The sequence below is a fragment of the Melanerpes formicivorus genome, unplaced genomic scaffold, assembly GCF_026170545.1.
Source record: "Melanerpes formicivorus ecotype bairdi unplaced genomic scaffold, bMelFor1.0.p_v2 SCAF_81, whole genome shotgun sequence".
Classification (NCBI taxonomy): Eukaryota; Metazoa; Chordata; class Aves; order Piciformes; family Picidae; genus Melanerpes; species Melanerpes formicivorus.
The window spans coordinates 1,071,838-1,094,120 of NW_027142433.1; the positions used below are offsets into that span (position 1 = coordinate 1,071,838).

The 22,283-nt window shown below is 58.0% G+C and overlaps 1 protein-coding gene across 11 annotated transcripts in view; it reads left to right on the forward strand.

Annotated features, from left to right (window-relative positions):
* PACS2 (phosphofurin acidic cluster sorting protein 2) overlaps window positions 1-16,243 on the forward strand; it is an 83,734-nt gene extending 67,491 nt beyond the window's left edge. For 10 of the 11 annotated variants that reach the window (XM_068164600.1, XM_068164601.1, XM_068164597.1 and 7 more), the window contains 6 exons: window positions 2,662-2,704; window positions 8,379-8,421; window positions 9,507-9,642; window positions 11,972-12,198; window positions 14,951-15,064; window positions 16,000-16,243. In XM_068164600.1, the coding sequence (XP_068020701.1) occupies window positions 2,662-2,704; window positions 8,379-8,421; window positions 9,507-9,642; window positions 11,972-12,198; window positions 14,951-15,064; window positions 16,000-16,118 (682 nt within the window). In that variant the 3' untranslated portion in view covers window positions 16,119-16,243. Of the gene's footprint in view, window positions 1-2,661; window positions 2,705-8,378; window positions 8,422-9,506; window positions 9,643-11,971; window positions 12,199-14,950; window positions 15,065-15,999 lie in introns of those variants that run through there. The other variant, XM_068164606.1, reaches the window with a different exon arrangement.
* Window positions 16,244-22,283: the final 6,040 nt, after the last annotated feature.

Genomic DNA, 22,283 nt, shown 5'->3' on the forward strand with positions numbered 1-22,283 from the left:
CCAAGGCTCCTGGCCTCCCACTGGCATGGCTGCTCGAAGGGGTGGCTCAGTCCCTCTTGCTGCAGCCTCTGACAGCTTTGTGGCTTCCTCCTTCCCTTTGTCAGGTGGGTGACTCCTGGTGATGTGGCACCCTCTCTTTCCTAAGACTCCTAGATCTTACAAATCTGTATGTCTTTGTTCCAGCTGAATTCATTTCTTGGGCTAGGGAGGAAGCCTGCAAGTGCATTCCTGGGCAGTTTGCCTTTGAAAGACTGGTTGCAGGTGGATGGATTTTGCCCAGGCAAAACCTGAAATTGGACAGCTCCCTCTTCCTGATGAAGATTTTCTTCTGAGCCTCTCTGCATAGGTCTGGTTTGGGGTTGGCTTTTTCCCCTCCAGAATGTGGGAATTGCTGATTTATCTTGGGCAGAGATGAAGTATCAATACCACTGTGAAAGATCCTCAAGCAGGATCAGGTCTGACTTCAAATCAGAGCTGAGATGCCAGGGCCTTCAGAAGCCCTCTGAGTAAAGCCAGTGCCTTGCTCATCACCATGGAGGATAAAACCTCTGCAGCCTGGGGATCTGTGCAGCCCAGGTGATAAAGGGGAGCTGCCTTTACAGGCACAGGCAGTGCTTTAGTGGCAGGGCTGTGGGAGGAGGAGGAGGAGAAGCTGCTGTCAAGGTGAAAGGGCTCTGGATGAATGCTTTGGGATCCTGAAGGAGAAGAATGAGGAATCAGCATGGAAGAGGAGAACAAGCAGGGTCACCTCAGCTCCTGTTCCATCCACATGAGGAGCAGCTGTCCTGATCAGCTGCATTTCTGGAGGCACACGTGCAAGATCCCAGTTCCCACGAGGAGACATGATGGGAGTACCCTGGCTGAGCTGGGAGCCAGCTGGATGGCTGCAGGAGCAGTCTGTGCATCGCTGTGATAAATGGTGAACCAAGCAAATGATGTGTTTCAGAATTGCCCCAGAGCTCTCCTCTGTGGGAGTCTGAGCTCCCAGGAGGAACAAGAATGAGTTCTCTGCTGGAGTTGGGCTGGGCTTGTTTGTCTGAGAACTTGGAGCAAAGCTTCACCACTTTCTGGGTGACAAGGAGACCGCCCTTGCTGGGCCAGCAGCACTCACTTCTGCCTGCTTCTCAGCTGAAGAGAAGAGAGCTGAGCCTCTGTGCCATGATTCTCCCAGCAGCTCTGTGGGTTTCTGGTTTCCCTTGGTGAACTGGAGATGGCCATGCTGTGTTCTAAGGAGATTCATTTGCCTTGCTTGGAAGGATGTGACCTTTCTGCCTTCCAGCACAGGATCAGGAACTTGGTCGTTTTAGCGTGGGCTTCTGCAGGGAGAAGGAAGGTGCAGCACCTGGGGCTGGGAGGTGGGAAGAGGGAGCAAGGCCCCTGGCTTTTCCTTGGAGATGGATAAGCAGAGCTGAGCCAAAGAGAGAAGCTGTTTGCAAAAGCACTCTGGGACCAGGAGGGAGCTCTGGCTGAGTCATGTTCTGTGCCATTCTCTTCACAGGGCTTAGAGGAAGCTGTCCAGCCCGTGCTAATCGCAGTCGTTGGCAACCTTTGTGCGTTTGTGCACTTGGGCTGTGTGCCCGGGAGGAGCACAGGAATACCTGCTTTGCTTTCCTGGGGGGAGGTGATGCTGAGGGGTTAAAAACAGACGAGAAACATGAGAAACCTCCGTGTCTGTCTGCTTCCTACCTGCTTCCTGTGCCTGAGCACCGAGAGCCCTGTGTGTGCTGCCTGTGCAGTCCCTGCCGCTGCCGAGCTGTGGTTCGGGTGTGTGCTGCAGCCCTTTCCCCATCCTGTGGGTCTGTCTTCATGTGTCCCCCTTGAAGGAAGCAGTGGCTCTGCGGGCTCTCCCAGCCTGCCTTCCTCCTCGTTCAGGTCCTTCCCCTTCTTTTGTCTTTCGGAGTCCCTCCCCGATTCCTGCCAGGTGTGACCGTGGCATCCCTTGCTGCGCCTTCCCCGCCCTCTGCCTTCTGACTGCCGGGCAGGGCCAGTGCGGGGGTGGAGGGCGACGCCTCCCTGCCGTCCGAACGTGTGCAGTGTCCTCTTCAGGTGTCGCTGGGCACGGTGTGCTTTGTGTTCTCGGTCTGGCTGTTCGCTGGTCTGGAGTCGGTGTCCTGCCCGGCGCCCCCGGGCTGGCCGCAGCAGGGAGCCCGCGGGCAGGGGGTGTGTGTGTGCCCATGGCCGGTGCTGCCCGAGTAACCACGTGTCACGGCTTGTAACCCCCGTGGCAGGCTGCCTGCTGTAGGGTGCCAGGATGAGCAGGGCATGGCCCGGGGCTCGGCAGGTGCTCGGCGGGAAGGCCGTGCGTGCAGCGCCGCGGGGGTGAGTAAGTAACGCGCGGCCCTGCCCTGGTGTCGTGGTGCTGGCACACGTCCGTTCCCCGCCGCCGGAGCCCTGTGTCCGTGCTGACTGCGCGCCAGCCGAGCATGTTTCTCTGTCCGGCCGGAGGGAGGGAGGAAGAGACCTTGCCGCCCCGCCCCGGCCCCGGGGATGTGCCGCAGGCCGCCTGCTCTTCCCCACCCCTGCGGACTCCGAGCGTGCTGAGAGGAGACCTTGGACTGGCGCTTGCATCCTGCCCGTCCCTGCTGCATGCCTGAATGCAACACGTGGAGGGAGCAGCCTGTGGCAGCAAGCTGTTAACCTCTCTTTTCTCTTTGCCTTTAGCCCTGACGAAGAATCCTCGCAGAAGTTCATTCCCTTTGTCGGGGTGAGTGTTGCATTAGTTAGGCTGGCTCAGGCCGGCCAGCACACGTCCACAGGTGTTAACCCAGGCTTCCCTGCTGGCTGAGGTAGAGCAGGAGGAGCACTGAGGTGCTCTGAGGTAAGCATGAGCATCACAGCTGCCTGCATAAGCAGACCTGCAAGGTCATGGAATCTCCTGGTTGGAAAAGATCCTGCCTCTCCAACCTGATCTCTTTCTATGATCAGGTGACTGCCTGGTGGATGTGGGGAGGCTGTGGATGTGGTCTGCCTGGACTTCAGCAAGGCCTTTGACACCGTCCCCCACAGCAAACTGCTGTCTAAGCTGTCAGCCCCTGGCTTGGACCATTACACTCTGTGCTGGGTTAGGAACTGGCTGGAGGGCTGGGCCCAGAGAGTGGTGGTGAACGGTGCCGCATCCAGCTGGAGGCCAGTCACCAGTGGTGTGCCCCAGGGATCAGTGCTGGGCCCTGTCCTCTTCAACATCTTCATCGATGATCTGGATGAAGGGGTAGAGTCAGTCATCAGCAAGTTTGCAGATGACACCAAGTTAGGGGCAGATGTTAGTCAGTTAGAGGGTGGAAAGGCTCTGCAGAGGGACCTCGACCGACTGGACAGATGGGCAGAGTCCAAGGGGATGGCATTCAACAAGTCCAAGTGCCAGGGGCTGCACTTTGGCTACGGCAATCCCATGTAGAGCTACAGGCTGGGGTCGGAGTGGCTGAGAGCTCCCAAACAGAGAGGGACCTGGGGGTGCTGATTGACAGCCGCCTGAATATGAGCCAGCAGTGTGCCCAGGTGGCCAGGAGGGCCAATAGCATCCTGGCCTGCATTAGGAATAGTGTGGCCAGCAGGAGCAGGGAGGTCATTGTGCCCTGTACTCTGCTTTGGTTAGGCTGCACCTTGAGTACTGTGTCCAGTTCTGGGCCCCTCAGTTTAAGAAGGACATCGAAACACTTGAGCGTGTCCAGAGAAGGGCAACAAGGCTGGGGAGAGGCCTTGAGCACAGCCCTGTGAGGAGAGGCTGAGGGAGCTGGGGTTGCTTAGCCTGGAGAAGAGGAGGCTCAGGGGTGACCTCATTGCCCTCTACAACTACCTGAAGGGTGGTTGTAGCCAGGAGGGGGTTGGCCTCTTCTCCCAGGCACCCAGCACCAGAACAAGAGGACACAGTCTCAGGCTGTGCCAGGGGAGGTTCAGACTCGAGGTGAGGAGGAAGTTCTTCACCCAGCGAGTCATTCGGCATTGGAACGGGTTGCCCAGGGAGGTGGTGGAGTCATCGACCCTGGAGGCGTTCAAGGGGAGATTGGACGTGGCACTTGGTGCCATGGGCTAGTCATGGGGTCTGTGTTGATAGGTTGGACTCGATGATCCTCGAGGTCCTTTCCAACCTAAGCGATACTGTGAGACTGTGACCTGAAGGTCATCGAGTGAGCCATAACCTAACGCCTCTGTGTACACAGTTGTTAGACCACGTCCCTGAGCTCCTCATCCCAATGTCTTTTGAACCCCTTCAGGGATGGTGACTCCCCCACCTCCCTGGGCAGCCTGTGCCAGTGACCTTGTCAGTGAAGACATTTTTCCTAATGCCCAGTCTGAACCTCCCCTGGGGCAGCTTGAGGCCTTTTTCTCTGATGGTTTCACTTGTGACCTGGGAGAAGAGGCCAAGCCTCCACCTTGCTGCAGCCTTGGTATGAGATCCCTCAACAAACTGCAGGCTGGATTTTACCTTCCAGTCAGGTGGCTCTGGCTGCCCTTGTGTTGCATGGCAGATGGCACTGAACTGGGCACCACCATGGCCTTGTTTGTTCCATGCAGAGAGGAAAGTGTGATGCTAGAGTTCTCTGATCTACAGCCTGTGGATCAGCAAGGGCTGCAAGCCAGAACACCTAGTTCTCAGAATCACAGTGTTAGAGGCTGGAAGGGACCTCCAGGGGTCACCACCCCCCTGCCAGAGCAGCATCATCCAGGGCAGGCTGCACAGGAATGCATCCAGGGGGGGTTGGAAAGGCTCCCCAGAAGGTGACTCCACAGCCCCCCTGGGCAGCCTGCTCCAGGGCTCTGGCACCCTCACACCAAAGAAGTTTCTCCTCATGCTGAGCTGAAACCTTCTCTGTTCAAGCTTGAACCTGTTCTTTCTTGTCTTATTGCTGTGCACCACCCAAGAGAGCTTGGCCCCCTCCCCTGGCCCCCCAGCCCTCAGCTATTGATAGGCATTGATCAGGTCCCTCTCAGCCTTCTCTTCTCCAGACTCAACAGCCCCAGGGCTCTCAGCCTCTCTTCGTAGGGGAGGTGCTGCCACTGGTGGAGAATTGCAGCTGGGCCATGTGCAGATAAGTGATGTGTCCCTTCCCAACACTGCCCTGGGTGGTTGATTTGGCCAGATTTGCAGTTCCAGTGTCAGTCCTCTGTGTGCTTGTTGTGAAGGCTCTCCAGTCCTCACTATCCCATCCATTCCTGGGAGTGGAGTACATGCCCCCAGGGAGAGGTTTCACACCAGTGCTGAGCCTGGCCCGTGGCTGTTGAGTGCATTTTATGATGTAACTATGTACCTGGGACAGTAGCCTCTGGCTTTTCCTCCCAGCTGCTCCTGTTCCCAGCTCAGGTGGCCCAGTGCAGAGCTGTGTTTGTGCTTGTCAGTGTGTTGTGTGTCCTGTGTGTCCTTTGCCTTTTCCAGCTTCACTACCCTCATTTGATCACACTCTTCAATTCACAGGATGTTAGGGGTTGGAAGGGACCTCAGGAGATCAGGATCCAACCCCCCTGCCAGAGCAGGAGCAGAGAACCCAGCACAGGTCACACAGAACACATCCAGATGGGGCTGGGAAGGCTCCAGAGCAGGAGACTCCACAACCTCTCCGGGCAGCCTGCTCCAGGGCTCTGGGAGCCTCCCAGTGCAGAAGTTCCTCCTCATGCTGAGCTGGAACCTCCTGTGCTGGAGTTCATTGAGTTTTAGGTACAAAGTCATTGACCTGTGGCCAAAAGGATATCTCCTGACTGCTCTTCCCCTACTGGATGTCCTCTTTGCAGTTTTTGCTGCTCTCTTGCACCTCGGATCCTTGAGTGCTGGCTGTCTTGTTCTGCCTTCTCCATGCCCAGCTGACTTGTGTGCACTGCCCTCCCTGCCTCAGTGCCTCAGAACTAATCTGAGATCCCAAGGCATTTAAGGAGCTTAGTCTCTCTTGCCCTCAGGCTGACCCTGCTTTCACTCTGCTGTCTCTCAGGAGTGCAAGTCTCTCTCTGCAGTATTCCTGAGATGGCAATCTGCTCTTGAAAGCTGTCTCCTGCAGAGGCAGAGCGATGTCTTCCTGATTTGTTCCCTGCTGATGAGCTTTCCTGTGATCTTTGACCCTCCTCCAAACTGCAGTTTCTGGTGAGGGACTGCTGTTGTGAAACATGAGCAGCCCAGAAGGGCTTGGAAGCTCCTGGGCTCCTCTCACCGTAGCTGCTAGGCTCTGCCAAGCCTTCCTCTGGGGCTGCTTTTGTTCAGGCCTGTGCACAGGTCACTCAGGCACAGAGTGTGTGTCCAGTTGTGGTCCTGACACCAGCAGGGCCTTTGCAGTCTGGGTTTGATTGTCTGACAGGGGGAAGAGTGAACAGCTCTGCTGTGTGTCCAGCACTGCCAACCTCCAGAAAGCCTTGCCTTGAAGGCACAGAGTGGCTTCTTGTGTCAGCTGGTGGTGACAAGCAGATCAGTACTGCTTATTCTTGCTTCTGAAGCATCCTGACACAGTGACTCCCCATGGAACACCTCTGAAGAGACTTTGAAGGGCTGGTTGCATGTGTCTCACAAAGTCTGAGGCTGAACATGAGCACCCAAACACCTTCCCTCAGCTGCAGCCTGCTTGGAGCTGAGAGGGAGCTAGCAAGGTCCTGGTGTTGGCTGGATTCTGTTAGCTTTTGGGGTGCAAAACCTGATGTCCTTCAGCTGGGCTGTGCAGCCTTGGGCCAAGAAGTGAGCAGGGCAGCAGTGTGCTGCTCAGCTGGGCCCTGAGGTGCTGGGAAGAGAGCCTCAGGACGGGGCCAGGGGGTGGTGGTGAGGCTGTCAGTTGCCAGGAGAGGCTGCAGGATGTGCCTCCTTGAAGGGAGAGAAGGCTGGCTGCTGCAGCATTCCTGCATGGAGAGCTTGGGAGCTCAGCCATTTCAAGTGCCTCTGGGAGCTGGAGAGAAGAGGAAGTGCTTAACCCTTCTCCCATGTGTCTGAACAGCATCTGCAGTCAGCCAGCGAGGGGGAAGGGATCAGAGGAGATTTCCTGTCTGGCTTGCAGATCAAGGTGGCTGTAGGCACCTTCCTGTGTTATGTGTTCTTCCCCTCACTCTTCTGCCTTCTCTCCTCTTGCTCACAGCTGCTTCAGTCTGTGAAACATCCTCCTGGTGTTTAACACAGCACAAGTGGCTGCTGGACTCAGGACCTGATTTGTTGCCCTGTGGGTGGAGATTGGCCAAACTGAGCTACAGCTGCCTTCTCCTGAGCCAGTGCTCCCTCAGGGAGCCTCTGCACACACTGCTGCGGTCACGGTGGCTTTTCCAAGGCTGGAGCTAGCAGAATCCACCAGAGAGCCTGACAGCTCTTCAAGACCCAGCACTGAGCATGCAGCCCCTGCTCCAAAATGTGCAGAGTTCAGGGGGTTTGTCTTCCATGATTAGCTGCTTTTTGCTGATCCCATAGCACAGAAATGTGCTCCCCAGAGCTGTGGCCCAGGTGTGGTCATGTGTGATCTTAAGGAGCCTTTTGCTTCCAAGCACTGACATTGGTCCTCCTCGACTTGAGATTCCTCTGCAGCTCTTTCCCATTTGTCAGCATTTATATTAGCAGCCCTAGCTCCAAGCTTCTTCAGGACCTTAAGAAGGGTCTCTGCAGTGTTGAGGGTGCACCACAGCAGTGGCTCACTGCAGAAGGTCCCTGCTTTTATTCCCCAAGGGTCACTTTATCTTCCTGGGCACACTGTGTTCTTGGGAGCTTGTCTGTGGCAAGCTCTGCTCCAGAGACTCCTGCCAGAGGCATTGATCTTTAACCTAGGCCCAGCAGCTGGGGGTTGGCCATGTCAGAACACATTGGTTTCCTTACTCCAGTGGGATTGGGATTGTTCTGTCCATGTGATGGTTATCTATGTCTGTGCCCAGAGAATACATAGAATAAACCAGGTTGGAAGAGTCCTCCAGAGGCTTTGCTAGAAGCTTTATCATCTTTGCCACACACTTCCCTTCTTTGGAGACTAGAAAAGTGCCCAGGAGCTGACTGCACCTTGTGGCTTTTGTGGTTTGCTGAGATTCCAAGTGTGCTGCAGCCTGGAAGTGGCTGCACCTGTGGAAGCAAGGTGCCTGCAACTGGCAGCTCTGTCAAAGCAGTGCTAAAAGGTTACTGCTCTTCCTTTCTTCTCCCTGCCCTGTTCCCACAGGTGTCACAGAGAGGAGTGGTAGCTGCCATAGCTTGAGGCTGAAGAGCTATTCAGAGCTGTGCAAGTCTGCACCAGCTCATAGGTTCTGTGCTGTCTCCTGTATAGGTCAGGGAAGGGCTTGGCTGGACCCCTGCCCAGCCTCCGCTCGGTGCGGTACTTCAACACGACCTTGCCTGCAGGGGCAACAGTAAGGGGGCTGTAGGGATGAGCTTGGTTTGGAGGCTGGGGTTCCTGATGTTCAGAGGACTTGTGTTTCACAGAGCTCTTCTGGTTTGCCCCCTCTAGGTGGTGAAGGTTGGGATAGTGGAGCAGTCTTCTGCAACATCAGGTAAGCAGCGTCTGAGCCTGGGGGAAGTCTCCCTTCACAGGCAGAAGGAACTTTGCTGATGGCTTGGAGTTCCATGAGGGGGAGCTAGATGTTATTAGCTGCCAGTTCTGCTGCTTCACTCCCAGCAGCTGCCTGCAGAAAGAGACAGCCTCTCCCTTTTGAAAGGGGCCCTTTTTCTTGTCCTTTTACAAGGAGCTTCAGCCTGCTGGAATTCCCACACCCTCACCCAGGGAAGCTCCAGTCACATGTGCAAACACCTCCTCTTCTGATCTGTGTTCTCAGGGGGTGCTTGCACTGCTGTGGCTGAGGTTCCTGCTCCAGGCTCATGCCAGTCCCCCTGCACTGGGCTCAGCTGGCTGAAAGAATCAGTCTCCATCATGTGCCTGACCCTGGGAACACCAGGGCAGGCAACCAGACCAGCCTGAGCCCCAGTGTGTTTAGTGAAGGGGAGCAAAGCTGAGTGACACAGCAGTGCCTGCTTAGACACAGGGCCATGGGCTGGTGCTCCTTCACATGCACTACTAATCAGGAGCATTTTGCCTTGTTGGGATTGGTTTGTGTGTTGCTTCACTGTGAAACCCAGAGTCCTCTGGCCTGGGCCACACAGGGCCTGGGCAGCCCTCCTGTGGGTCACTGCTTGCTGACACAGAGCTCTTGCCATGCTAGAGGGCCAACACATGAAGGGGTTGATGCTTTGGTGGTGGAGGGTGGAAGCAGAGGGAAGGGGCAGGTCCCTGAGGAGCCCAGGGCTACAGGATTCCCCAAGAGTCTCAGCACTGTGCTGCCCTGCAGTGGCTCCAGGTGGAGATTGCCCAGCAGAGGTCCATGTGCTGGAGGCTCAAAATCAGCTGGGAGCAAAGGCTAGGCAGGCAGGTGCCAGATGGGGAGCCCAGAGGAGGGTGGCTGTGTGTGAAGGTGCCTGGCTGGAGCGAGGAGGCCGTCAGGCCTGACGGGGTGGCTGACCTCTGGGCTGAGTCTGAGCCAGCCCTGGGCAGCAGGAGCCTGGGCAAAGGGAGCTGTGCCAGCACGTCTGTGCTGGGCTGGGGGACAAACCTAGACAAACATTCTGTCATTTCTTCTGCAAGGTGACTCTGATGATGCAGCCCCCTCAAGCTCCAGTGTCCTTTCTTCTACTCCACCTTCTGTGTCTCCTGCTGTGAAGGAAGCCTCCCCCACGCCGCCCTCCTCGCCCTCCGTCACAGGCAGCTTCTCGTCCTCCAGGTAGAGCATGTTGTGTCTCTGGGCAGCTCCACTGGCTCTCCTGTCTGGCATGTCTGAGAGCAAAGCTCTTCTGGAGGAGAACCCAAGCCCTGCTTTCTTCCTCCTTAGCAAACACTCCAAGCTGTCACCTTGCCCCTTCACCTCTTTTTTCCCCCTGGAGTGCCTGTGTCCTTGCCAGCTGACACAGACCTGGGGAGGGCAGAGGAGACCTTCCACCCAGGGGGAAGATTGCTCTTCTCAAGGCCAGATCTACTGACACTAGAAGGGCAGCCTTGCTTCTGATAGTCTGGCAGAAACCCTGACTCTGAGTCATTGTAGCAGCCTTCTGAGGGCAGGTTTGTGTTCTCCATCTGCTGGTGTTTTCCCTTTGGGGCTGGATTCTCTTGGGGAAGTGTGTAGGCAAAGAGAAACCTGCTCAGACTCAGGAGTGCTGGCCTAGGCCCTCATGACTTATGTTTGTAAAGCCCAAGCCAGTGTAAGGTCAGAGTGACCCTGTGGAAGAGCAGAGAGCAAGCTTGTCCTCTGTGAGGGGTGAGCTGACAGCTTAAGGTGGGGAGTGGAGCTGCAGTTCCCAGTCATGTGCGTGCCTGAAAGCATACCAGAGCAGCAGGCTGGGCCCAGCAGCTGCTGGATGGCAGTGCAGGGAGCTGAGGGATGTGCAGGCTCTGGAGAGCAGAGCTGACTTCTCCTGTGTGAGCTCTGTGGGCTTTCCAAAGCTGCAGTGGTTTGGGAGCCTGTAGCCACAAGGGTGTAGGCTGTTGAAGTTGAGAGCCATGGCTGTGGTACAGCTGAAGCTGGCCCCTTGGCTTGGGAATCTGGTTCTGGTTTATGCTGTGTAATGAAATCCCCAAGAAAGGAGGGGAGTCAGGTTCAGCACTGTCCCATCCCCACTGCTCTGTGTGTGACTGCCCAGGAGCTGGAGGGTTCCCAGCCTGGAAGGTGAAGCCACATGCTGAGGCAGGAAGGGAGCAGAACCTCCTGCCTGGCCATGGTGAGCTCCGGAATTCTTCATTTTAACTTTCCATCCTTCACACCTGAGCTGAGGAGGGATGCAAAGGAGCCTTAAAACCCAAAGCTGCATTTCCAAATCCTCCTCATCCTTGAAGGATCTTGCTTCTGAAGTTGCCCTGAGAGCCCAAATCCTGACTTTGGTGCCCAAAGGTGAACTCTGCTTTGCAGTCTGGCTTCCAGCTGAAGAGGTGGCAAAGACCAGGAGATGATGTGCTGGGAAGAGCTGAGCGATGGGCTGCCCCTGCTTCCCCTCAGGCAGTGTAAGGGGATGCATATGTCATTCAAGGGCACAGACTCATCTTCCTTAACAGTTCTCAAGCAGGGGACACAGACTGGTGGATAAATGAAGTTCCTTTTCTGTCTGGGACTTGTTGTCCAACACTCTGCCCAGGAACAAGTCCAGGGCAGCAGCCCCAGGTGTGCTGAGCCCCCTGCTTCACTCAGGGTTAGCTGGGCAGGGCCAGGCAGGGGGTGGCATTTCCCAGGCTGCTCACCTTGCCTTTTCTGCCTGAGGAAGTGCTGGCAGCATGGTTTGGTGACACATGGCTGCTGCCAGGATGCACAGGAGTCTTCAACAGCAGATCATGGCCTGAAATCTGCCATTGTTTAGCAAACAGCACAGGGCTGGCAGAGCTTTTCCCAGCGCTGGAATTCCCCAGCACGCAGCAGGGCTCTGGGGCAGACTGCCCCTGCCAGCTCCTTTACAGGGACCTGGGGAGAGCTGAGGTCCTGTGTGAACTGGTGGAGCTTCTGGACAGGATGGGAAGCAGCTGATGACAGAAGAGCTCCTGAACACTGAGATGGAAGCAAGTCAGGCAGACTGAGTTCAGGCACCTGCCAGCTCTCTGCTGACTCCTGTTCAGAGCTGGTTTTGTTGGTGTTGGGCCTGGCCAGAATCATTCACTCATCAGTGCTTAGGAGACAGCAGCAATGTCTTACAGCTTCTCTTCCCCACTGGAAAAGTGGGAGTGATCTGGGTCACCCCAGGGTTGCCTTTGCTGTCTGGGTCACTGAACTCAGCATTAGGGAGCTCTTGTCTGTTCCCTTTCCCTTTGTTCATCCCTGTGGCCGTACAGCAGCTCAGCTTCTCTCAGCTCATTGCCGCTCTGTGCTGCCAAGCCAATGCCACTCTGCTGTGTGAGCCAGGCTGCATCACTCAGTGGTGGCTCCTTGTGATTGCCAGGTCTGACTGCAAACCCTGCTGGCTGCTTCCCCACCAGGGTCCTTTGGTGAGGCCCAGCAGCCTGCCCGCAGGGGCACGGATGGGGGATCTCCACCGAGCGCGGGGCAGAAGTTACCTTCTCCTCTTGTTTTCCAGCCAGAACCTGGGTGCTGAGCTGATGGGCCTGCAGGTGGATTACTGGATTGCAGCTCCCCCCGTGGACAGAAAGAGAGACCCAGAGAAGAAGGACCTCTCCACTACCAAAAACACACTGAAATGCACTTTCCGGTCCCTGCAGGTCAGCAGGCTGCCTGCCGGCGGCGAGATCGCCTCCACTCCTACCATGTCCATGACGGTGGTGACAAAGGAGAAGAACAAGAAAGGTGAGGGGGACACAGCTGCTGGGGCCAGAGGCCACAGTGTGCACTGCTGCCTCCCTGTGCTCCTGCTCCAGGGCTGCCTGACTTGGCAGTCCTGCCGTACAGCACTTCAGTTGTGTTTTATCCCCCAGGTCCTGGTCTGTCTGTAGGTGAGAAGTGACTGCCTGAGGTGGTTGATCCTTATCCCCCCAGTCCCGGCCTGCCTGCCTGTCTGTCTGTCTGCATGAGGTGGTTCCTCCTTGTGCTGTGTGGCAGGAACATGTTCACCCTTGCAGCTGAGATGGTATAGCCCAGAAGAGCAAAGGTGGGGACAGAACATGGACATTTGTGGGTGGCTGTTCTGAAGACCAGGAGACAGGCTGCTCTGGACAGCTTCCCTTTGTCCCTTGTGAGCCTGCTGGGGTTGGGTTGGGCACTGGATTAGGTAAGAGGCAGCTTCTGCCCCAGCCACCAGAGTCAGGGCAGACTCTTCAGCCTGTACAGCTCCCTGCTCTGGTCTCTCCTCTGCCACAGGGCACAGGTGCAGAGAGAGGCAGGACCTGTGTGCATCCCTTCAAGTTGCAGCCTGTGGCAGCAGCCCCAGAAGAGATGTTTGCTGGCTTTGGCATGGTGGTGTCCTGTCAAGTGCCACTGTTAGTGCCCCCAGCCAGGTGGCACCAGCCAGGCCTACCAAGCCCTGGCTGGGTGTGCTTGTAGGTACGAGAGCAGGGGTGCAGCAGTGGAACCTCTTCCACAGGAGCTCTCCTGTGAACTCAGTTCCCAGTCTCCCTGCCTTGCTTCCATCTGCTGTGCTCATCAGCTGCTTTGTGGGACAGGAGAGGGAGAGAAATGCTCTCAGTGCACAGCCTGATGGCAACTGCTCTAATCTGCTCTTACACTTATGGCTGTGGGTTTACTTGCTCAAAACAAAGTGATTTGTTCCTGGCCTTGGGCATGTGAAACAGGAGACAGTGAGAACAGCTCTGCAGCCAGGTATTTCCTGGGAAGGAGCAAGGCAGTCAAGCACTTGGGTTTGCCCTTCCTGCTACCTTCCTGCCTGAGCACCTGGGAGTTGCTCCTGGTGGATTGAAAGGAGATGTGCAGAGGCTCCTGGAGCAGTGGCTGCAGCACATGGGTGCAGCGCTGGGCTGAGAGCTGTGGCACTGCTGGTACCACCCCTGACCACAGCCCTTTTGAGTGGCAATGCCTGTGGGCAAAGCAGCCCTGAGGCACTTCAGGTGTTTGTCCCTGGGGCTGGCCTAGCCTGGAGTGGTGGTCAGTGTCACCAGCTTTTGTGAAGCCAATTTCATAGAGGCACAGAGTGCTTTGGGTTGGAGGAGACCTTTAAAGGTCATCTGGTCCAACCCCCCTGAAGTGAGCAGGGACACCCATCCAGCCTGACCTGAAGTATTTGTGGGTGTGGGGTATCTACCACCTCTCTGGGCACCCTGGGCCAGCCTTTGATCACTCTCAGTGTAAGAAATGTCTTCCTTGTATCTTGTGTATCCTTCTTTCAGCCTAAACCCATCCCCCCCGGGCCTGTCACAGCAGGCCCTGCTGAAAAAGGTTGTCCACATCCTTCTTATAGGCCTCCTTTAAGTACTGGAAGGTTGCAATAAGGTCTCCGTGGAGCCTTCTCTCCTCCAAGCTGAGCAGAACTGAAAAACCTCTCTCAGCCTTTCTCCAGCCCTCTGATCACTTTTGTGGCCCCCTCTGGACCTGCTCCAACAGGTCTTTCATGTGCTGAGTTTGTACATCTGTCCTTGTGCATTCGCAGGCTCACAGGATGTCAGGGCTTGGAAGGGACCTGAGGAGATCGAGTCCAGCCGCCCTTAGCTCTCCTAATGCCCTTCCCTCCCCACCAGCTTCCCTCCTGCTCTGCAGGTGCCCGTGCAGCCCGGCTCCCGCAGAGCCCCGGGGGGGGCTGGAGCTGGGCGCTGCCGGCAGCCCGGGGTGCACTGTGTGGCACTGCCCCTAGGTGGGGCGGCCCCGGGGTGGGCTGGAGCTGGGCGCTGCCGGCAGCCCGGGGTGCACTGTGTGGCACTGCCCCTAGGTGGGGCGGCCCCAGAGCCCCGGGGTGGGCTGGAGCTGGGCGCTGCCGGCAGCCCGGGGTGCACTGTGTGGCACTGCCCCTAGGTGGGATGGCCCCAGAGCCCCGGGGGGGGCTGGAGCTGGGCGCTGCCGGCAGCCCGGGGTGCACTGTGTGGCACTGCCCCTAGGTGGGGCGGCCCCAGAGCCCCGGGGTGGGCTGGAGCTGGGCGCTGCCGGCAGCCCGGGGTGCACTGTGTGGCACTGCCCCTAGGTGGGATGGCCCCAGAGCCCCGGGGGGGGCTGGAGCTGGGCGCTGCCGGCAGCCCGGGGTGCACTGTGTGGCACTGCCCCTAGCTGGGGCGGCCCCGGGGTGGGCTGGAGCTGGGCGCTGCCGGCAGCCCGGGGTGCACTGTGTGGCACTGCCCCTAGGTGGGGCGGCCGCCCGGCAGATCGCTCCCGGCCGAGCAGCAGGAGTCGCGGCAGGGCTGCCCTCCGGAGCCCGGGGTACGCGCCGGGAGTGCCTCAGGCAGGGACACTTGGGCTGAGGATGTCCCCGCCTGTAGGTGGCGGTGCGGAGCGCTGCCCCAGCCAAGCTCCCGCCGGGCTCGGCGGCTTGAGGACAGCAAACTCAATGAAGACTTTTCAGCTGCAAATGCTGAAGTGTAACCAGCCATCGGCCTTGGGGCAGCTCCTTTGGGCGGCAGAGATTCACCGTGTGCTCCTTTGCTTTGTTCTTGCCTTCCAGTGATGTTTTTGCCCAAGAAAACGAAAGACAAGGAGGTGGAGTCCAAGAGCCAGTGCATTGAAGGGATCAGCAGGCTGATTTGCACAGCCAAGCACCAGCAGAACATGCTGCGAGGTGAGCGCAGCCCCTCGGGCTCCGAGGCTCGGCTCGGCTCTTAGCGTTGTCCTGCAGGCACAGGGCCGGCCTCCTGTCCCGCCCCGTGTCCTGGAGGCAGAGGGTGTTCCTGGGCAATGGGCTGGGGTGGGTCCAGCATGGCAGAGTGTTTCTGTAGGTCTGGGATGTGGGAACATCCTCCCTTATCTGGGAACTCCTCTGAATCTGTGCCCTGGGTGAGAGCAAGGGCTGGGCCGGGATCCATTCCCCCCTCTCCCTGTCACCTTTCTCTGTTTCTCTTGCACACCTGGTGCAAGGGATGGTGGAGAGCCATGAGTGTGGCTGCTCCTCTAGGCAGGACTCTGGCACAAAGGCAAGCCATGGCAGCAGCTGTGCATGCACCTTGCAGAGCTGTGCATCCAGTATCCAACATACCTCTGTGGCCTGTTCACTCTGGCAATCCTCCCCACTGTTGACAGCAGAGGGATCTGCCCAGGTCACCTCCTTAGTCCTAGCCCTGTCCCTGTGAGACTGGTGAGTGTGAGGGGTGGTCACAGAAGGTGTGTGTCCCCTTAGGGAGACACAGCTCTCCCCATGCAGAGTGCCAGTGAGGAGACTGGTGTCCCTCTCTGCAGGAGTGCTTTTGCCCAAAAGAGCACAGGGCATGTGTTTAGGGAATCTGGGAAACCCTCTCAGGTGGCCCTGAGATCAGCAGCCAGGGGAGCTCCAGCGGCACCGAGCGGTGCTGCAGCACCCCTGAGCTCTTCTGCCTCACCTGCTCTGCTCCCAGTGGTCTGCAGCACTGGGTGGCCAGGCAGAGCAGTGCCTACCCCCAGAGCAGAACACAGCCAGGCCTCTCTCTGCTGACAGCAGGGCAGGTCCCAGCAAAACTCTTCCAGGTTGGCCACTTCCATTCAGCATTTCCTAACTCTGCTCTCTTTCTTCCCCCCCTGCAGTGCTGATCGATGGGGTGGAGTGGAACGACGTCAAGTTCTTCCAGCTGGCAGCACAGTGGTCCTCTCACGTCAAGCACTTTCCCATCTGCATATTTGGACACTCCAAATCTAACTTCTAACCCTGCTGGGCAGAGGCACCTTCTGCCCCCGCCGAGGACTGCGCACCAGGAGCCAGCACCCGCGTGCCAACCCCTGACCCGCTCTGCCCTCTCCTGCAGCATTCATTACAGATCTGCTTGGATCACTTGGGAATCACTTTTTTCTATTAACTCCTAAGTTTACTACAAGGGAAGGAAACCCCTTTAAACAAAGGCAAAAAACAAGCAAAACCAACCCAGTCTTAAATGTAGATGTGCTGACCAGGTGAAGCCGTGGGGGCGCTGGCAGGAGCAGGCCCTGCCCCAGAACGCCTCCCGCGTAGGAGCAGGTAGCTGAGGAACTGCACTGCTTATTAACCTGAGACCTCACGGGTGTGAGCGGGCTGGGAGCCGTGCATCAGCTCCCGTGGATCCACTTGGCCCCCTTCTGCTGCATCTCTAGGGAAAGAAGATGGCCAGCCTCTCTTCCTGCTGCCAGAGGATGAGGATGGCTTTGACAACCCCTTGGTGTAGCTGGGGAGGGCTGGAGAGGAGATGTCCTTGGGAGCAGGTGTTTGTGCTGAAGCCATGCCTGAGGAGGGCTGGGTAGGAGCCAGCAGTGAGGGAAGCAGTAGGGGTAAGGCAGCTCCAGTGTCCCAGGTCTGTGACAAAGACCAACCAGAGCCAGTCGCAGCACCCCCACAGCTGGCTGGGCTGCTGGGGGACAGTGCCTCCGTGGGGCCGCCGCTGTTCCCATGCTCACACCCATGACTTACCTGTCAGTGAAACCTCCCCCAGCCCCTGAAGGGAGAGCAGTTTTTTAACAGCTGCAGAGCCTTTTTTTAATGCTTTCTAAAAAAAATAAAAACAAAAAGACAGGAAAAAAATGAAGTTGCCAAAAACCCCAAAGGCAGGAAGCCAGGAGGAGGAGGAGGAGGAGGAGCTCTTGCCTATGAAGTGATCCATCACTGGTGGCTGGACTGGGAGCCAGCCTGTCTCTGCCTGTCCAGCTGCCTTCCCACCCAGCTGTCAAACTGCACACAGGAGCTAGTGGGGGCTGCTCTGTCTGCTGCCTTTGTCCTGCCCTGACTGCACTCTGCTCCCCAGAGCCTGCTGCCATCTCCCCCTGCACTGCCCCAGGCTGGGTGCAGGCTGCCTGGCTTCAGGGCCACCACAGGAGCACATTTTTTGCTGTCCCCTCAAACCACGCTGGACCCTTCCTCAGAGGGTGGAACAAAAATGGAAGGCTCTGGGGGATGGCAGCCTAGCCCTGGCTGCTCTCTGGGTGGGTGTTGTCCTTGAGCTTCTGCTCTCTCAGTATTCCTCCCCATGAGCATTTCTCCATGGCTGGCATCCCTTTGCCAGCAGGCAATGCTTTTGCCCTGGCACAGCACTGCCTGTGGCTTGAGGCTTTGCTCTGGGGGTTTCAGTCCCAGGGTGCAGTGGAAGCTGTAGCACAAGACATGAGAGAGGAGGAGAAAGCCAGCCTGGGTTCTCAGTGCACTTCAGGTAGCAAGATGTCCTGAGGTGGAGGAGTGAGGTATTTGGATGTCTCCCACTGCTGGCTTGGCTGTAGCTGTGCTGGTGTTCACTTGGTGCACCAGAAACGTTTGGGGTGCCAGGCCAAGAGATGCTCTTGGAGGGAGTCAGTATGACAAGCCACAGGTCTGTGTGGCTGTGAGTGCTGCAAGTGTGGCCTTTTGCTCTCCAGGCTTTCCAAGGCATGCCTGGGAGGGACTGGGAGCAGATGGCAGCTGGGGTTTGAGGAGCTGAGTGTGACTGCCATGGAAGAAGAGGCAGCTCCGGCATCTCGGGGTAAGGTCCAGGAGTTTTTGATGGGGCCCTTTGGGGTCCCACCCTTGTGGGCAGGCCAGGCTCTGTGAGCATTTGCAGGAGGTGCTTTCTGAGGGCAGGATGCTGTTGAACTTACTTGTGTTTGTGTGATCTCTTGGCTTTCTGAAGGCTTGGGGAACACACTTTGCAGGGCCTGCCTGGGTTCCTTTGGGCAGGGCAGTGGAGGTGTGCTCTGTTGGACCTTCTCCTGCTGGTGGGGCCTAGGGGTTATTAGGTGAGAGCGTGGTCCTGGATGAGTCTAGTGCCTGCTGCAGCTCACAGCAAGGGCTGCTTCACCCACCCTGCTTTCATTAAGCCCTCTTCCAGCAGCACAAGTGCAACCTGCTCGCCCAGGCTGTTCCCTCCAAACCACACAGGGGAGGAGGACGCGGCCCCAGGCCCGGTGGTCCAGCTGCAGTGCTCTGTTCCTTGCTGCCTGGCTGCAGCTGGGGCTGGGCTGTGCCTTGGCTGCGGCTCGGCTGCTGTCCTGGCCGCCGGCTCAGGTGTTTTGGGGTGCCCCCAGGCGGTGCCCTGGGCCCGGCTGGCGCTGCCGAGCAGCGGGGAGCTGGTGTACGAGCACATCACTTCTTTCTTCGCTGAGGCTGTTGCATACAAAAAGCAAGGAGCAGCTTTTTAAAGGAAATTAGTCAGCCTGTGCCTCCTTCCTGGAGTGCCAAGAGTGACCCTGGGGCTGGGAGCCACCGGCAGCCTGGGCAGCTCTGCAGCACTGTCCCTGCCGCGGGGCTGGGGGCGCTCTGACCGACTGCAATAACTTTGTTTACCAGGGGCTGAGGGGGAACCGTCACTGTGCTCCTCTTTGTACTTCAACCTACTGTAAAGGAAAGCAGCGGCAGCTGGGACAGGGCTCCCGGGGCCCTGCCTGCCGAGTGTGTGTCGCTCTGCTCTGTGTCAGTCTGTGTCTGTGAGAGAAATGCTTCTGCCCATCGCCTTTCACCTTGGTTTGTGTTCTCTTCTGACTTCATGCAAGCCAACCCACCGGGAAGCTCCCCTGAGGGCTTGCAGTGGAAAGCTACTGTTACTCTGAAATGCCTCTTCCGTGTAAGGAAGCATCCCAGATCCTCAGCCTGGGCCTCCTGGAGCGCAGCGGTGCCAGGCTGGGGCTGCCTGCGGGCAGCTGCGTGCCCAGGGGCGGCTGTGGCGTTTCTCAGCCACGGAGGCAAGGCCTGGCAGTTTGGTGGTGCTGTTCCAGGCAGGGTGTTGTGCCTCTCTGCTCTCTCTTTTATTATGTGGAGCCACTTTGTGCAGCTATTTCTGTCCCTGGCTGGCAGAGAAAGGGGTTTCTGCCTCTAAGGAAACGGAGTGTCAGAGCATGCACGTGGCTCAGACCATTCTGGGGAAGGGGCTTTGCCCCTGGTGACAGCAATGAGTGACTGATCTCAGGTCTTGCACCCTCCCAGCTTCCCAACAGTTTTCTGGAGGACCTTGCCAGAAGCAGGCCCCACCAGCCAAAGGATCCCCTGCTGGGGGGCCAGGGAGAGTTGCCAGGGCAGTGATGGGCCCCTGCCTGCAGAGCTGCACCGGCCCAGGGGCTTAGGTGGCTGTGTGCCAGGTGAGGAAGGTGCAACTTGAAGCAGCACAGTGGCTTTATCTCTCCTGCCTGTGTTGGATAGGGCTGGCTTTGGAGCTACATGAAGGCAGGGGCTGGAGCAGGCAGCCTGAGCTGATCTCTGCCTGGAAGGTGCTCTGAAAGCAGTGTCTCCTGGCCTCCCTGTCCCTTGTGTCCCAGACCCCTCCCTGCGGTTTGTCTCTCTTGCTTCCCCGGCTGTGGCTTCTCAAAGCAGCCAGTTTCTCCCCCAGCTGCTCTGGGGTGAAGGGCCCCCAGCTGGCTCAGAGGTGAGACCTGGGGAGCAGGCTCACTGTGCTGAGCAGTGCTGACCTAATTTAACCTTGCTGGCGAGCAGAGGGAAGGTGGAAGGGGTTTGTGGTGTCGCTTTGCACCCTGAGAGCTGCCTGGCCCTCCGGGTTGAGTTTCCTGGAGACACAAGCTGGCCCTCAGGCCTGCCAGCACTCACTCAGGCTTGGCTCTCCCACGGTGCTGATGACTTCATGGACATCTTGCTGCAGCTCGGCAGTGGCTGCAGAGTTCCTGACTACAGCTGGGTCTGGGGACGGCCACTGTCTCCCTGGCTGTGTGCTGCTGCTGGGATGGGCACAGGCACGTGGCTGGAGGCTGCCGGAGATGTACCTGTTTGCTGAGGTCCACACTGCCCCACGCTCAGCCTGCCATGGCAGCAAGGGCCCTGGTGTGATGCTGTGTGTGCTGGAGGGCACGGGAGAGCTGGGGTGGAGGACATTGTACCTAGAAAGAAAATCCTGGCAAGAGGCAGCAGAGGTGGTGAGCACCTCCTGCTGCTTGGTGTGCTGAGGGCTTGGGAAGGCTGGGATTAGGGCAGTGCCACCCTGCAGCAGTGACTGGCTGGGTGCCCTGGAGCTTTCTTGAAGCTGGCTGGATGCAGTGCCTCGGTCACCTTCGTACAGGGGGTTCAATCCTGGCAGATAGCTGTGTGGCAGCTTTCTTGTGTCACGTTCCCTCTGGGCTTGCCTGGCAGAAATGAGCAGCAGCATCTCCCAGAGGCTTCCTGGAGCTTCAGTGGGGCTCTCATGGGAGATACTCCTAAGCAGGGCTGGTTCCTGCAGAGTCATTTAGCTGCTTTGGGATGGATTTGGGGAGCAGGGGACAGGCCAGCCTGGAAAGCAGCAGGTCAGTGGTTTGCTTAAGGGAGAGCACTGGTGTGAGGCCACATGCAGCCGGCTGCAGCTGTGCTCCGTGGCCGGCGTGCTGCCTGCCGTGGCCGCGGGGATGCGCGCTGTGAGCAGGGCTGCCGGCGCTGTGTGCCACCAGCGCTGTGTGCCACGGCCTGGCCGGGCCTGGCACACCAGGGGAGGTTACCGCTCTGCAGGTTCCTGAGTTGTCCATGTGTTTCACTGTTGCATTGTTTGGGCTCTAGGTTGTTTTTCTACCAGGACAGATTCATGTAAATAGCCTTTTTGGGAAGCAGCCTCAACGTGCTCAACCTCCTCAAGTGTTTTATGGTACTAATGCGACACTAATAAAACTGGACCTGAAAGCACAGCCCTGGCCCCCGGCTCGTCTCTCAGCTGGGGCTGCTGGGGCATGGCTGGGCTGGGGCTGCTGGGGCTGGGCTGGGGCAGCTGGGCTGGGCTGGGGCAGTTGTCTCTGGTAGGAGGCAGCAGCATGGCTTTCTGTTCTGGGGGGCACCTCTTGTGTTACCTGTGCAGCTGCCTGGCAGCGCTTCCAGGGCAGAGCTGGTGGATCAGCATGTCCTCATCACCAAGCCCTCCTCTGCTAGTGGCAGACCTGCTTCCCTCTCCCCTACCCCCTGATGCTTTCCTAGAGAGACCTGCTTGCCTCCTCTGGAGCTCCTGGATCTGACATCCCTCTCTAGCACCTCTCACTCCCTCACAGCAAGTAGGGACCAGGCTGGTGCCCATTTCTGGTCCAGGGGCTATGCTGGGTAGATAGAGTGGTGTTAGAGTGCCAGGTTGGGGGGTGGGAGGAGGCATCTCAATGGGGGAAGCCTGAATCTGTTTGTGGTCCTGGGAGAGCAGTGGGAGAGGGACCGGGATGTGTGGGGTGACAAGCACAGGGGTTGGTGCTGGGGGAGTATGGAGGAAGGGAAGCAAAGAGAGGAGGTAAGCAACTGCATTAAGGCAGGAAGGTGAAGGAATCTGGGGAAATGTACTCATGGCCATGGTCCTCAGGATACAGCAGGCTGGAGATGGCAGGGGAATGCCAACCCAGCATAGCTTACATCCCTGTGCTCCACCTGGCAGGAGGGGTGGCTGCTAATGGAACAAGGAGCCAAGGGTGAAGGAAGCTCCTTGCAGCAGGCCAGGCTGCTCTCGATGGATGCCCCAGCTTCCTCACAGGGGCTGGCCAGGCTTGCAGGCATGCCCATGGCCTGAGCCCTCAGCTGGACAAGGGGATGCAAGTCTGCAAGGTGGCACTGGCAGGAGCAAGGTGTGCAGCTCATGAGGGGACAAACCTAGGACTGGAGTGCACAGCACCAAAATCCAGGGAGCGGGCCTGGCAGCTGGTGAGATGGGGGAGCAGCGGGGAGCGGCTGGGGCAGATGTGGCTGTGGCTGAAGGCTGTGCTTTGGAGGTGGTTTTCGCACGGGTCCGGCAATAAACCTGCATGAGAGCCCAGCCCCAAGGCAAGAGGCTCAGCCTGAGCTTCGCCTTTTAGAGCCCAGGGGAAGTTTGTCTTGGCACAAGAAGGATGCAAGCAGAGGGCAGCAGAGTAGGGGGAAGGCTGGAGTGCTGGCAGGGGCAGCAGAGGAGCAGCTTCATGTCACTGAGGACCATGTGTGAGCATTCCACACCAAGCCA